Consider the following 15,784-nt stretch of genomic DNA (forward strand, 5'->3'; position numbering starts at 1 on the left):
GGCTTGTATAAGAAGCAGTGTGGCCAGCAGGTCTAGGGAAGTGATTGTCCCCCTGTAGTCAGCTCTGGTGAGGCCGCACCTCGAGTACTGTGTTCAGTTTTGGGCCCCTCGCTGCAAGAAGGATATGGACGTGCTTGAGCGAGTCCAGAGAAGGGCGACGAAGCTGGTGAGGGGTCTGGAGAACAAGTCTTACGAGGAGCGGCTGAGGGAGCTGGGGTTGTTTAGCCTGGAGAAGAGGAGGCTCAGGGGTGACCTCATTGTTCTCTATAGGTACCTTAAAGGAGGCTGTAGAGAGGTGGGGGTTGGTCTATTCTCCCACGTGCCTGGTGACAGGATGAGGGGGAATGGGCTAAAGTTGCGCCAGGGGAGGTTTAGGTTGGATATTAGGAAGAACTTCTTTACTGAAAGGGTTGTTAGGCATTGGAATGGGCTGCCCAGGGAGGTGGTTGAGTCACCGTCCCTGGAGGTCTTTAAGAGACGTTTAGATGTTGAACTTAGTGAGTTCAGTGAGTTTAGTGGAGGACTTGTTAGTGTTAGGTCAGAGGTTGGACTAGATGATCTAGGAGGTCTCTTCCAACCCAGACGATTCTGTGATTCTGTGATTCTGTGAATGTGTATGTTTCTTATGTAATTAGTGCCTGCTTGAGAACTTTAAAACTATATTAGACATAACCTACTGCTGGGCTGTGCTGAACGAAGTACGAATTGAATGATCAAATGCAGGTTTTCCATCTATTTTAGTGTCTCGTGGAACGTATGTAACACGTTTTATAAATGACTCTGTGTATAGCCATAGGTATCCTGCTGTTCTCTCCTCGTTTCCATTTAACTAAGTACAATAATAAGTTATCTCGTTGTGAGGTTTAACAACGATTTGTGAGGCCATTCCCCATAGGAGCCACGTTTGATCCCAGCCCGGCCCGGCGCCCCTCGCAGCCCCAGGCCGGACCAGGCCGCGCGTTGCCATGGCGACCCGCCCCTCCCTCCTCCCCCTCCCCTCGGTCCTCCGCCGCCCCACAAGCCCTTGCGCTCCCTCCCGCCCAAGATGGCGCTGCTGGGCGCCGCGCCGAGCCTGGTGGCGGCCGCCTGCCGCCGCCGGCGCCTGCTCCTCGCCCTCGCCCTGCTGCGGCCTCCGTCCGCTGCCGCCTGCTCGCACGGCTGGGCGGCGGGGAGAGGGCGGCAGCGGGCCCGGGGCGCCCCGGGGAGCTGCGAGGTGCGTGGGGAAGGCGGGCGGTGGGGGGCCGGGGCGGGCGCTGAGGGATTATAGGGGGCTGAGGGGGGCGGTGTGGGGCTGAGGAGGACACCGAGGGGCTGTGGGGGGCTCTGAAAGAGGTGGCGAGGTGGTCCTTTGGTGGGTGGGTTTTGGCATCAGGCTGGGAGTCTGCTGCTGTGCTCCTGTCTGACCGGGGGTTCTGCGTCCCTGGGGGCTTGGGTTTTTGTGGTCAGGCACTCAGGAAGTTCGTGGGTGGGTGGGCTGTGCTGGAGAGGGCTGTGCTGACAGCTGATTTTGCCCATACATAGAGGAAGGAAGGACACCGAGGGTGCTGTTAAACTTCTGGCCCTTTGGGATGCGTCTGCATAACGCGTCCCAGCGCTGTTCTTCGGCACCTGAACTGCCCCAAACCCTGTGGAATTGCTCTGTGTTTGAGAAGCTGTAGGTTCCCCTGCCTGGCTTTTGACTTAGCTGCACATTGTGCGTTTGGGCCCTAAAGTAAGGGTTGTGTTAGCCACTTCTCAGCGTTGATTCTTCTGGGCCATCCTGATCCGTCTGGGCTAAGGGTTAGTGACTGACCACTTTTCAGAGCAAAGCCTTTAGAGGGACTGCATCTTTTGGCTTTGCTGTTATACCTGCCCGTTAACCCATTCTTCTTGTGGTAGTAGAAAACTAGACTTCCATTGTAGAAAAGATTGTTCGAGTATTGTGGCTGGTAGAGTCTTATAATCAGAGCTGAGTTATTGTGCTTTCTTTTGTCTTTCTTACCTAATTGGGTTTCACAGAGCGGTCTGGATATTGGGCAGCAGGTTTTTTGGGACTGCCAGCAGCTGATCATGCTGGGACATACCTGGTCCCCAGCCCACACTTCTCCTTGCTGTTAGATCCTGAGAGCCTCCAGCTGTGGAAGGGCTTCCTTCCTCCAGCTGACTTCCTACAGCTGTGTGTTTTACTGCCTCTCCTTGACAGATGTTGTGCAACTTGCCTGTTCGAGATCAGCTGTTCCCGTGCTAAGCCTCTTTGCGTAGGGAAGTTGCTGGTAACGTTGAATTGGAAACGTAAAGTGTTGCTTTTGAGTTTTACATCGGCGTTGTGGTCAGCTACCTTTTAAAGTAGTTTCAGCATTTAAACCTGGGACTACAAGATCCACGCTGAGGAAGTCGTTTCGTAGTTAACTGCTCATTTGCAGATGATGGAATGCATGCAGTTTGAGTTCATGTGCTTTTTTTTCCCCTTTTCTATATTTTTGAGCAGTCGACTCTGTGTTATCCCCCTTTTTCCTTTCTTATCTCCATCTGTTTGTCAATGTGTGGGCAGTAATGCTGTTCCCACGCTTCTAATAGTATAAATTTAAAAATGTAAAGCAGTCTGTAGATTGCTACCAGCACAGGAAATAGGTTAAATCTGAGCATCAGATCATCCTCTGAATCTAAACAATTTCCATCCTCTTTGTTTGGACCTTAATAGTAACTTCCTGAGTGAAAGCATGGCTCTGTTGTGCTAGTACCAGCAAAAACACGCCGTCTTTTGTGCTGCAGTGCCAGAGTGTTTGACTACACGTGTTTGACTGTCTTGTTGCATTAAAAATTGCCACAGTCGTCTTTGGATGTTATAAATCCATGCTCTAGATGACCAGTTGTAACTGCTGTACAAACCAGAATTCTTGCTGTCAGCAGCAGAAGGCTGTAACGTGTTCCAGTGAATGATTTTTTTTGGTTACAAGTAGAGAATTGAGTGCATATCTCAAACTGCATGGGTCCAGCTTTCACTAATTTATTTGCATTTTTCAAATGGAGAGAAGGAAGTGTATCTCAAAGATTGTACGAATGAACTTTCCATAAACTCTCAGCTATTATTTCTGTTTGATAATAACATCAAGCCTTTTTTTCTTCTTCCAAGCGTACTGCTTTTTATGACTGGCTTTTCATCGTCACTTGTCTTAATTGCCCCTGACAGGCAGAATTCTGTCACAGGCGACAATCAAGTTCCTATTACTTGGAAGAAGAGATGAGCAGGACTGAAGCAGTAAATTGTTAGGGCTTTTAGTATTGAAACTCGTGGAAGACAAGAAGCTGAGAGTTGAAGGTGATGTAGACCAAGTATTTTATTTCAAATGTCTAGTGAGTAACCAACAATTTAAGCGTGGTGATACATATATTTATTTTAATCCTATTTTCCTTTTGAATATTTTCATGTGAAAATGTCAGTTCCTGCTAAGAAATGTTGATTTGCACTGGATTTTCTGAATGAGGAAGCTCAGGCTATATCTGCAGTGTATTGATGCATTCAGCTGTTTGACCTTTTAGTTTCTGTGCGTTTCTGTGTTAAAACGTGGTAAATTAGGCATTTATTTATTTTCTTCTTTTTAATACACAGTCTGGTGATTAATTTTTACTTTGCTTCTGCATCAAGCTCTATTGGGGTGCCCACTGAAGCTCTATTGGGGTGCTCTTTGTGCCCCATTATGACAAAAAAGCAGCACGTTTTGTGTGGTGTGCAATCCAGATCGATTTATTAGATCGTTGTCTAGCAGGAGGCTCCAGCTGCGTGCTCTAGAGTTCCAGGTTATGATGCCCTCCAACACGTGGCAACTAGCTGACAGCACCTCTTAACCTTTTATTAATTTGCTGACAAAGGAAGATGCGCTGTCCTGTGATCCCAGTTTTTTTTCTTTTTCAGTGAGTTCTGTTGGTGCAGGCATGGAATTTCTTGAGGTGACTGCCAAAAGTTGGCTGTGAGCTTGAACAGGTTGTAGATCAGAGCAAAAAGCCGTTGGCTTTTATCAGTGAGGGAATTCAGCACGTAAAAACTTCTGGGAGCAAGTCAATGCATCGTCTGAGAGTACCAGCTATTTAATTGTTTTGCTGTGTTTAGACCCTAATGATAACTATAAGTCTTCTTAATGGGCTTGTTCTGAAAGCTTTCCTATTATTAAAAACTGAAAGAACCAGAGCTTTAATTTTTTGCATTTGAAACAACTTAAGTTTGTTTGCTGTGATCTTAAGCTGCACGTTTCACAGTCACTTGGGTTTAAGGCTTAATGAAAGCAATGGATACAGCATGTGTTCTTGTGAGCAGCTCCAGGCTGCTGGGTGACGACAGCCTCGGTTAGCGTAGGGACGTTTTTATGGCCACTTACAATTTACTCTCTTTAGTTACTGCGGCGTTACTTAAAGATTTTACTGTAGTTTGGGGCTTTTGTAATTATAATCACGCATACTGGAGTAACAGCAAAGAAAGCAAGAGATGCTCAACACATTCTTCTGGTTTTTATTCAGTTGTTTCCATTACACGCCTTGCTTTATGTTCTTCAGTGTGTGCAAGAGCTCTTGTGTGACATTTATTGCTCTGTTCCAGGGATCAGGCATGGATTAGATCTTGCACTGGCTGATTGAATAGAACAGAGGGCAGTAAGTGTGGGGAAAAAATGCTCATGATCCAGCCTCTTAAGATCCCGTGAGAGGGAAGACTGGCAGGACCCAGCCACCTGTGAGATCCTGATGTCTGGCTTTAATGGCACATCGTCCCCCACAAGTTCCTAAATACCACGTGTTTTACTAGGAAGGAGCACCTGGTGTGGGGCAGTTACACCAGCAGCGCAGTGCTTTTCAGTGCCGCAGTGAAATCACTTCTTGTGAGTGAAACAAACCGTACGGCTGCAGTTCTGCCTTTAGTGGTATAACTACACAAATAGCAGAGGGCTGTGACAGCACAGCCGTGTCCGTCAAGGTTTGTGCCTTTCACAGCTCAGACTGGTAAACACTGTAGACGTGGTGTTCACTCGTGAGAAAAATAAATAAAGGCAGGAAAAAGTTCTGGAGAAATAGGATCATAACGAAAAGTTAACCGTTCTTTTTAAGAGTGGTAGAATTAAAACACTTCAGCATCATCTGATCATGTGTCTACTCTACTTTGCATCCATCTGATGTGTGTTTTTTGTTTTCCTTTTAAGAGCCAGACAGCATTAAGTATTTTCTGTGGCACTTACTGCAATGAGATTCAAGCATAGTGGAGCTGTTTGGATGCTGTTGTGTTACAGATGCTAATCCATGTCTTTCTTCCCTCACTCGTGCATTTTTCAGTGGTTTGATCAGCTTTGCTTTTCTGAGGAGTAAGACCTGTAACATTTGTATCCTGGAGAGGAAACTAGCTGCATTTATGGAAGGGTACAACAGGTATTGTAAAAACCGTGGAACTGTGATCAGACCCCATTTCTTGATGTTGAGATCAGTTTGTATTTCCATAAACATAGCTCCTTCACTTCACCCTGCCCCAGTGGGCAGGGGTTCATTGTGTCAAAGCTCATTGTGAATTTAGGATCTCTGCTGGATAGTGATGGAGAAGATGGCTGTATCGGGTGCAGTCTGCCCTTCGAGCTTTGGGGAGTAACCAGACGTGACTCTCGTGTCTTTTAGGAAGCTTTATGGTCTCTCTGCTTTTTTTGTGTTGGTGTTTTTTATAGTGTGGTTTGCCTGCATCCAAAATAAAAGCAATGGGAAATTATATTTAAATAAAGCTTAAATGGGGGAAAAGCGCATTTGACTGGAAAGGCCCAACAGTATTCAAATAAGGATAATTATTTTACTATGAATCTGCATAAGTCAAGAAATACACCGAGAGCTTGCTTTCAGCGATGACTTCAGCAGTTATAAAAAGCAGGACTTTGTAAGTTATTGTGAAGTGTAACGGCAAAAGGTAGAACAGACCTCTTTTTTTTTTTTCCTTGCATTATCTTGGCCTTCCAGCTGCCACATGGTGTGTGATAAAGCACGTTCTTGTGCATAAGTTAATAATATCCCTTGCTCTGGAAGTAGTTGTAAGAGAAGCTTCAGGTACTTCGGTTAAATTTACTAATTTATGTGTAGCCTGCTCTGTCGTGTAAAATTATACTGCTGCTCATTGTCTGGATGTCATTTCACACGTCCGTGTGCGTTGCTAAATTCACTTCTCTAGATGTTCTGGTAGTGTAGCTGACCAGTTTGATGTACAGCAAGTATTACTCAACTTTCTCCATCCTCTGTTGAGTGGGGTGCATATCATAGTTAAAATATATATATGGCAAGACCAGAAATGAATTTTCAGTAGCCTCGGCTTTGTTATAAGACCTTTTTACTAGTCTCTTTACTCACAGATATATGCCTAGTAACACTGAGTAGTTGAAATTCATTGTATTTTCAAATTCCCTTTATAGGGGAAATATTGCTGCTGAGCAGATCAACAGTCCCGTATTTCTACTCATAAAAGCATCAGACATCTAATTATACTGAGAATTGTTGCAAGGAAGGCTGTATAATGAAGCAGAGCAGATGGAAATATGGGAACTGGATCCGAAACTCGTCTAGGGAGTGCTGGGGGGCACGGGGTGAGCAGCACTCGCTGTAGTGGAAGTTGCTGTGGTGTTTGTTGGGCTGCACAGGGTGGTGCTGGGTGGGTTTTCCTTTCTGCCACTGGGGTGGGCTTTACCAGAAGAACCTGAATGTGAGTGTATATTAGTCAGATGATATTATGGGGAAACTTCAGGTATTTTTTGTGTTACTCTTTGTTTCATTTGTTCTGGATTTGCCTATAGAGCACCTGCACATGGTTAAACGTAACTCCAGTGAAGTTTATATTGCTTGGTTTGGTACGGTTGGTTCATACTTGTAAGGGCAGTGTATTCTGCCTACCAGGATATTTTCACCTATTTTCACCTTTCACCAGTGGTACATTGTGTGCTACACAGAGAAGCTTCTAAGTGTGGACTTGACCTTGTGCAAATGTGTTTAATCCCTGTTGTTTGTGTTGATAGTATTTCAACTACTACCAACAGTCATGACACTTCAGCAATGTGACTTTCATGTGCAATCAGCACTAGACATCTGTTTCATCCTTGAGAGTACGTAGGTTCATCCAAAAATACATTAGAAGAACGTAACAGTGCAGAGTGAGCCCTTCAGAAGTTAGGAAATGCCAGAATTAATGTTCCCCGTGGAGTTCCTTCAATTCTGAAATAAACAGGACTCAGGCTGCAGCAAAGGAGCCTGCTAGCGCTTTGTTCTGCTGCAGTAAGGTCTGAGTAGGGCTCTCCTAGAGCCCAGCTCTGTTGGGAAGGAGCCGTAGTGAGGGACGGTGGAGTCCCAGGTCTGCTTATGGGATGTGTGGGGTGCAGCGGTCCTGCTCCTGTGGGTGTTTCTCTGGTTGTGCTGTGATGGCTGGAAGCCTTACCAGTGCAGTGAGCTGCGTGCCTCGTCAGGGTTTAATTCCTAGTTTCTTTGCTGGGACTTGGTTTTTAACAGGAGCTTGGGAGAAGAGGGAGACCTCCAGTCTTCCAGGCGCAAGACCAACAATAAAATCTTCAGTTTCCCTGCGTATCTTGTGCAAATCATGTGTCCTTTTCGCTATGTCCATCTCTTAACCCTGTGAGGGTTTGTAGGTTCAGTCAACGAAATAGGCTGTCTAATGCAGTAATTGAGCCTGGGTCTGTGGGTGTTTCAATTGAACTTGTTTCTGGGATGTTTCTCTTGTACTTCAGTCAGGAGGGAGATGTGTGGGCTTTGCCAAAGGATTTAAGTTATTAGTAAAACATTTTCGTTGTGTCCTATGAGTACGTTCTTGAAGAACAGTACATAGTTTCTTTCCGATAACTGTTGGAGCATTGGTTGTCTACTCTCATGTGCTAGGAATATACAACAAAAACAAATACATGCTGAGTTAGATATCTGCACTTCAACCTTTATAATACTTAAGATCAATATATCCTTGTTCTTGCAAAGCTGAGCAGGAGGGAATGATACTGCCCAGGAGAGGTTCCAGCTGTGTTGTCTTGGGAGGAGCCAAAGCATTGAGCAGTTGGTTCATCAGACCCGAAACCTCTCTGGCATGGTGTCTCAGCAGTCTTTTATCAGTGTCACGTGCTTGAAGTGTAAACGTTGGCGTAAAGGCACCGAGGATTTCAGCATGTTGCACGCTCCTCTGTAGGAGGCAGGAGCTGAGTAACTGTGTTGAGCCTCTCGCCCCGGACCGCAGTTCCATGATAAATTGTAGGTTGTTGTAGTTTGGTCTCTGCCTGTGGAGCTGTAGTGATACAATTGCCTCTGCTGAATTAGGGAGTGCTGCTGCTTTTGTGCTGGTTGTACAGCTTAATTTAGTGTTAGACTCTGGGTTGTTCCCAGATGCCACTGTAGTGGTTGCTGCAAGGAGTGCCTAATCCTCTTCTTGCGTGTTGGTGGGAGCTTTTATCCAAAGTAACTGTGCCTTCATAACGGATTAATTTGCAGTAACTTGGGATGTAACGAGGCCTCTCGGAAGTCCTTGTCCCTTTCCATTATATTTTCTGTTTATGAAGCTGTCACCATTCATACAGAGAGTGCATTAGTTTAGATGGAATCCACCCTGTTGACATGAAACTGAAGCTGTGAGGTTATCTACGAGGAGCTGCACCTCCTTAATTCAGCTCAGGTCTTGGCGGCATCAGGACAGCTGACCCAGGCCAGTGCACTCTATTAAGCGTGCAGTATGTAGTGCTAACGTTTACTCTTCCTCGGCCTGTGTTGTCACATAACTGGAGTGTTTGAAATGAGCATGTCCTAAGTGGTGACTTCTGGAGGAACTGTCTTCGTTTTCTGAAAAATGAATTATGGTGTGCGGCTTAGGACAAGAGCAAAGGAATATCTTAAGGCAAGGTATAAAATACGTGGTGGTGCTGCTGTTTCTCAAGGTTGAAAATATCCTTCTTTGTGATCAAGGTGTTTTTGTTATTTTTAACACCTTTTGGACGTTTGTCCTGTGCCTTGGGGTGACGAGCAGTTCTTTCGCTATTTTGCTCCATGTTCGTGCTCACGCTGCACAATATTGGAACAGAGCAGTAAAAGATTAAATATTGAATGTGTCAAGGATGTGGAGCCATCACTGTAACTGAAAGAGAGGCCCCGGTTTGCCATTGGGGAAGCACTGCCAGCTAGTCCACCTAGGGAAGATAAACGCTCCTTAGACACTGTTAGAGAAAACAAATTGCTTTTGATGTGCCATGTAAAGCGTGCAATAGTTGGTGCCTCGCAGAACGCCCATCAAAGATGCATTGATGGGTATGTGGATGTTGGTGTCTTGTATCCTGCCCGCCTGACGCTCACAGACAGCCGTGGTGCAGTCTCTGATGGTCCTGATGCCTGCCGGCGAGGAGCTGCAGCTTTGATTAGCCTCGTGGTCCGCAAGGCAGGCGTGGTACCAGCTGAGCTGGGAGGGATGGGAAGTGGCAGAACCTATGAGCGTAAGAATAACAATTCATTATGAAAAATAGAACAAAAGAATATTTGAAAGAAATCAGAAGACAACCTGGGAGAAGATAAAGATGAGCAGGAAAACTTTGGGGCTTTCGTGATACAAAAGAATTGATGTCTGGTGGCACTGGGGCTTTAGGGAAGGGAAAGCTTCATTGTCATTTAGCATTTTTAATGGTTGAATGTGATATAGTTTACACCTGCACCCCACCAGTTTTCCTTTTTGGTGGTCAGTTGTCAAAAAACAAAGCCGTCTGCCTTGTTCCCATGTTATGCTTGTTTACGTAAATTGGATGAATATTCTCTGCATGTGAAGTGCATGTTCTGCATTGTTCCATTTTCCACCTTTTTCCCCTTTTTATTCTGTAGATTTTACCAATCTACAAGCAAAGATCGTGGCAGAGTCTGGTGGGAGGTTATTCAAGACCGTTATTGGAGGCATCAGAGGTAGGTAGAAATTTTTCTTCCTGGTTTTTGTGGGGGGAGGGAAAATCAAACTCTTGGAGCATCTTTCGGTTTTTTTTCCCCTTTTTATTTCACTGTTTACGACATTGAAGTACAGCAAGTTAAATGACAAGTTATGTTTCTCACTCTAGAAAAGGAGTGAATTTTGCTTAGAAGACTCAGACTTTTATATACCCCTCAAGAAGGCCTTTTGAATTTCTAAAAACTAGTGATGATACAGTCAGTTATAAAGAAGAGTTCTTATCAATGCAGAAAATTTACATTTTTATGTAAGTTCATGGTGCCAGACATAGAAAGTGCCAATTTGTAGAAAGCTGTGAGTTTTCCTTGAGTACATAGGGTTTTATTGCTTCAAAATGCTGTTTAGGTTGGGAAATACCAAGAAACTTTGCAAATTTATTCTCATCATTCTGAGTGACAGGTTGTCAGGCTCTTATTCCTATGAAGTCTGCTTGCCTTAATACTAATGTAAACATAGGGAGAATTTATTTTTTACTGTTCATGGAATCATCATGACTTATTTCTAACTAGTACCCTTGGCTTGAATGAAACTATAATGTATGTCTTTTTTATTACTATTATTAAAAAAAAAAATTATGAGTGGACTTAAGCTAACCACTTATGAATGAACTTAAGCTAAAATCTTTTGAGAGTCATTGAGTCTGTGTGAAATTAACACTGATGATATTCTTTCATATATGGAAAGTGAAATTTTGCTTTGGGAAACTCTGAGCTCTTTAGGTTTTATGTCTGATGGTTTGATAAAGAGCTTTTACATAACTTTTACTGAAATGGAAGTGGAAAATGTAGCAAAACCTTTAAACAAAATGCAGGCACTTTTGAAGAGTTTTGACGCACCAATTGTTTGTGGCAGGCGAATTGAAATTTCACTTGAATGAGTAATAGTGAATTGTTATTTTTGGTCCATCTACCTGAATCGATAAATTCCAAATTTTTGTCCATATTTATTTAGCAGAAGATCTTGCTCACATGGTAAGGAAAGTGAGTACTTGTTTTTAAAAATCAGGTTCTTCTCCTGACTGCTTCAGTACACGCTGTTCTGGATTGCAGCGGGGGCTCTGGGGTGGGTAAACGTGTGTCTGTCATACAGTGCCAGTAAGCCTTTCGCATCCCAACGGGAAAGGGAAGTGTGAAGCAGGTTTGTTTATTTTGACCTCCCCCAGTGAAGTTATATTTTCTATGTGGAAAGAGGATTATTGCTTAAGTGTGTCCCATTTTATTTATTAACACATCCGAGTACAGTTATCTTCCAAAACTTTAATTTCTTTTTATTGGTTCCTTATTCTGCTTTTCAGCTGTAGGTGTCCTTTTAACTTAAATATTTAAAGCTCTGTTGTCTTTACCTTCTGGATGCTTGGAAGATTCTCTTCGCTATAATGCTAGATTTACAGTCCTTCTCTTATTATTGTTTCCATAAGCAAGGCAAGGTTTTTGAGATAATATCTTTTGTTAATGTAAGCTGATACAGTTGGAGGGTAAGAAGAACCAGTAGTTCATCTTTCTGTTGGCTTTTAAATGCATGTTTCCTGAGGTTCTTGCAAATTACCTTTTCTTTTTCACGCAGATCTTCCCAAGGTTGCAACTGATAGAGAAGAGAATGTGTTGGCATGGTCATGCAGGTGGAGGGCTTCACACAGATCCAAAGGAAGGGGTAAGAAATCTCTTAAATAGTATTGCTTTTATAAAAAAAAAATAAAAATAAAAATAAATAAAAGACCCCACATAGGAATTTTTGAAAACCTATTGGTAGATAAGTGAATGCTGTAGCACAGCAGATTCTCTTTACCTGCTAATGTAAGCTTACTAGCTCTTAGATTACCAAACATTTATAATAACTGTTCGAATTCCTCAGTTTTATTAAAATACAATGTTAGTGTCACACACTGCTTTGTAACTTGCGTGCGTTTTGTTAATGGTTTTTTCATGGAAAGTATGTTCCGTTGTCACTTAATGTGCTCTGATACTTGCCTGCGACTTGGCATTCAGAATAGCAGAAATTAGCTTGTGGGTACAAGTTGGTGCGTTAGTTGGTGAAATTGCACTTGAAGAGGGGGGAAAAAACTAATTCAAGTGTGCCTGTGTTTTTACTTTGATTTAACGCTGATGCAGCCGATACACGCAACTGAATTTACATTCAGGAAGTGCATGCCCTAAAATAGTGATGATAGGTATGTAAGGAGAGAAGCCCATCTTTTATTAAACCAAACTATTAAAGGTAGAAAAGAAACGGGCTTTTGGTTAAAACAACATGGTGTAAACTTTGCGCTATTAAAATTACAAAATCAAAGAGCTGGGGTTATATAACTCCCCATTCTTTCACTTGCTGTGCTTTTCTCACTCGCACCTCCTTCAGGTGCTTTGTGTATTGCGGAACAGTGCCATGTGGGGAGTAGAACTTGGTCAAGCTTCGGTGGGATCTTCCTTGGACTAGCACAGACTGCGTTGATGACAAACTGAGGTCTCAGCACAAATCCCAGGTGTTTCAGGCTGGTTCATTCCTGCTCACCTGCTCTGACACTCTGCTCCCCACAGCCTAACAGAGCTGACCATCCTTTTTCCTGTAACTGTAAAGGAGAGGGGGCACTGCACCTAGGATTTCCTCTTAAATCTTGGTCTGAGAGTTATCCCTTCATTTAATCCAAACCCGTTTATGCTACAGGCAGAAGTCAGGAGAGACATTGCTCAGATGTAATGCTTTTGTAGTAAGGGGGAAATGCATAATCTAAAATGCAGCCAGATTGTTTTAGCAGGCATCTGTGATCTTTTCTGCATAAGGCGCAGGGAAGCAGGAGAGTCAGACGTCTTCAGCTGGTGCTGTTACTGGTCCTGCATGTAGCAGTAACTTCAGGGTAATTTTAGGACCCTCATTGCAACACGTATAGGCTCTGTCAAATACTTCCTAGGCAAAACGGACTTAAAAGCTAGCAAGCTATTCATCTCCCTACTTACCCTAATTGTATATGTTATCAAATACAATTACTATGGATTATATTTTTCCTCTAAATGGAAGGGGGGCATTATCCGCTGTGTTGCCACTCATCTGTTGGGCTTAATTATTGTTGTGGTTTTTCCTGTTACAATTTCTGTTCCCCTGGGTATGTTGATCAGCTGAATGTTGTCTGTTTGCTGTCAAAACCTCATCTTTTCATCTGTCTGTGGGAAAGATCCTTTTTGTATACAAAGAATGAACTCGCACTCATATGCTGCAGCTGCAAATCACAGACTGACCTGTCTTCAAAAAAAGCTACAGGGTCTTTACTCTTCCTTTAAAACCCTGCTCGCTGAAATGCCACTTGCCACTGAGACACTTGCGTGAGGAGAGGAAAACAGAGTGACAGTAGATGCAGAAGCTGAGGTTCTTGGCAAAAGTGAAGGAAATCTGATGGTACAAGTGCAGTTCTTCCATGTCTGCACTGGCACTCAGTGCTCAGAAGTACTGGCACTCACGTTACCACAAGAACTTTTTCCCCTGCAATTATGCTTTTAGGAAAGCTGTGGGTGATACACGTCAGCAATATTACACCTGTATCTCTCTTCCATTTTTTTGACAAACCATTCTGTTTGTTTTGGAAAGTGATTTGGCCTGATGTTTTAAACTCCTCTTCCTCTAGCAGCTCCAGGGGAGACAGAACTGAATGTGAAGGATGAACAAAGAGTGTGAAGGGCAGTAGGTGTTACCTTCATCTCGCAAGGAGCTGGAAGAGAAGATTACACATCTGTTTTGTTACGGAATAATTTTTACGTGCAACAGTGGCTTATGTGCTGGAGACTGAAACTGAAAACAGTAATGTTCTTCTACCATCTTCAATTTCTTTTTTGTGTGTTAGACTTCTGTAAACAGAATAGACAGGAATAGAAGCGGTGGTGTCTGTCTGGTTGCTAAGCAGTCGTACATTACTTTCTTATGGAAACACTGATAGTCATGATAGAGTGCTGATAATTAGCCTGCCCCTACCACCATTTCACCTGGTTGCTATTTGGTTTGCTAGTCACTGCTTGCCCTCCTAGGAGGGATGGCTAGTACTAAGTAGTGGGTTTTTTTCCTCAGATTTTGGAAGAAAAATTCAGGCCCTAGTCTGACACGTACTTAAGCTGATCTGGCAGCCCCAAAAAGAATCCTACTTCACCCTGGAGTTTTGCTGTGACTGTATGGTCTGGTAGTGAACTAGTGAGAACTGATTCAGCTGAAAAGTAACTTCTCCAAAGGGGAGAGAACAGTGTGTGCGCCCCCCCCAATAACAACAGCAACTTCTGCTGCTTCACTCAAAGCATGTTGCATACCCTGGACTGAAACAATCTTTAAGAAAATAAATCATGTTCTGTGTTCTCAGCCATACTTTGTCTCGTGCTACTGAATTTGCAGAATTATCTGACTCTTCCATGAGCGGAAACCCTGCAGCAAACACTGAAGAGTTTCCTTCCAGTTTCATAAACTGAATCAGCTCATCAAGGTGTTTCATGAGCTCCAGAGGTGGTGTGAGAAATGGGCTGGGGCTGTGCAGGTCAGTGCTGCAGAGAGGTGGAGAAGCAGAGGAGAAAGCAAGCTGTTAGCGGTTCGCAGAATTACCTCGTGCAGATATGAGACAGCTTGTGCTGCCGCAATACAGAGGATGATACAGCTTCTTGAGTGAGTACACAGGGAGCCAGGACAGGGCCTTTTTTCTTCATCAGCAATGACAGCTGAAATGCAAGTCAAACTACCACTTTTCGTCCATCATGCTGCTGATAGATCATCCTCCTAGCACAAACTTTATCCATAAAGTCACAGGGCCAGCCCAGTAAATGCTTTGCAATACTCAGTAATCTTGGAGATTGTGGACAGGAATGATTACTTCTCTTCTTTCTTTTTTTTTTTTTTTTTTCCTTTTTAAAAGTATTTTAGAAGGTTCAGAATCTGGAATGGGTAGGGACAGGAAGAGAGTCTGCGCTTGTTCTTTTGCTAGTAGGTCTTCAGTATTCCATAGTGTTTTAAAAACATGCTGTGTTAAAAAGGAGGGGGGAAAAAAGGCTTTTCTTTGCTACCTGCTGTAGTACAAATCTAATACTTTTCCTTCCATTTCTTTGGAAATAAGCCTTTGGAAGAAAATATAAAACATATCACTGCTACTTAAAAGGTTAAAATAAACACCTTACTCTTGACCTTTTATATACCACAGAAATCAAAAAATGACCTGAGTCCATTCAATAGATTGCTTATTTTAATTCTTAATCTTATTACTTGCATAGTTAAACAATTTTCAGTTTTCAACTTGTGTTTCTGTACAACAGGAACATTTATTACATTTATTTCATGGTAAACTTTGATGTAATGTGTGTGCATTTTACATCTCCTTTGATATTTCTTCTTGTCCCTTTGCAAGGCCTTTGGCAAATGACTGGCTGCCTTCAGACTTTTTTTTTCTGAACGGATTTACTTCTGTCGCTGTTCAGAGCCATGCAGAAACTGAAATGGATTCCTTGTTTGCCGTCAGTGTACTTCTTTATTTTTAATAGCTTTTCTATACAAAGTCCAGCTCTCCAGTAGCAACATATAATTAGAACTATGGTTGTGCGAGTATCTTTTGTGTTCACGTGATACCATTTCTTTTACCTTCCTTTTTAGTCTGTAAGAGGTGATCAAAGATATTTCCCAAATATTTGAAATGCTATTCATGCATATCCTTAGCTCAAGTGGAAAGGGTTGTGTGTGTGCTGCAGCAGATAGCTCCATCTCCTCAGACAGAGGAGACAACAGAAATAATTTTGTAGCCTCTGTTCGCTTACAAATCTTCAATATCTCCATTTTTTAAGTTATTTGAAATGTGTTTATACTTTGCAATGCTCAAATACG

At 43.1% G+C, this 15,784-nt stretch overlaps 1 protein-coding gene across 2 annotated transcripts in view; it reads left to right on the forward strand.

The window, feature by feature from the left end:
* Positions 1 to 1,008: 1,008 nt before the first annotated feature.
* The window catches only part of ABCB7 (ATP binding cassette subfamily B member 7), a 42,673-nt gene continuing 27,897 nt past the window's right edge, over positions 1,009 to 15,784 (forward strand). The window contains exons 1-3 of one of the 2 annotated variants that reach the window (XR_014572063.1): positions 1,009 to 1,213; positions 9,838 to 9,915; positions 11,519 to 11,605. Coding sequence is in view for 1 of the 2 variants with exons in the window: in XM_083797702.1 (XP_083653828.1) it covers positions 1,046 to 1,213; positions 9,838 to 9,915; positions 11,519 to 11,605 (333 nt within the window). In the remaining variant the exon portion in view is untranslated. The remainder of the gene's footprint in view (positions 1,214 to 9,837; positions 9,916 to 11,518; positions 11,606 to 15,784) is intronic. The other variant, XM_083797702.1, reaches the window with a different exon arrangement.

Source organism: Anser anser (assembly GCF_964211835.1).
Source record: "Anser anser genome assembly, chromosome: 13".
Lineage (NCBI taxonomy): Eukaryota > Metazoa > Chordata > Aves > Anseriformes > Anatidae > Anser > Anser anser.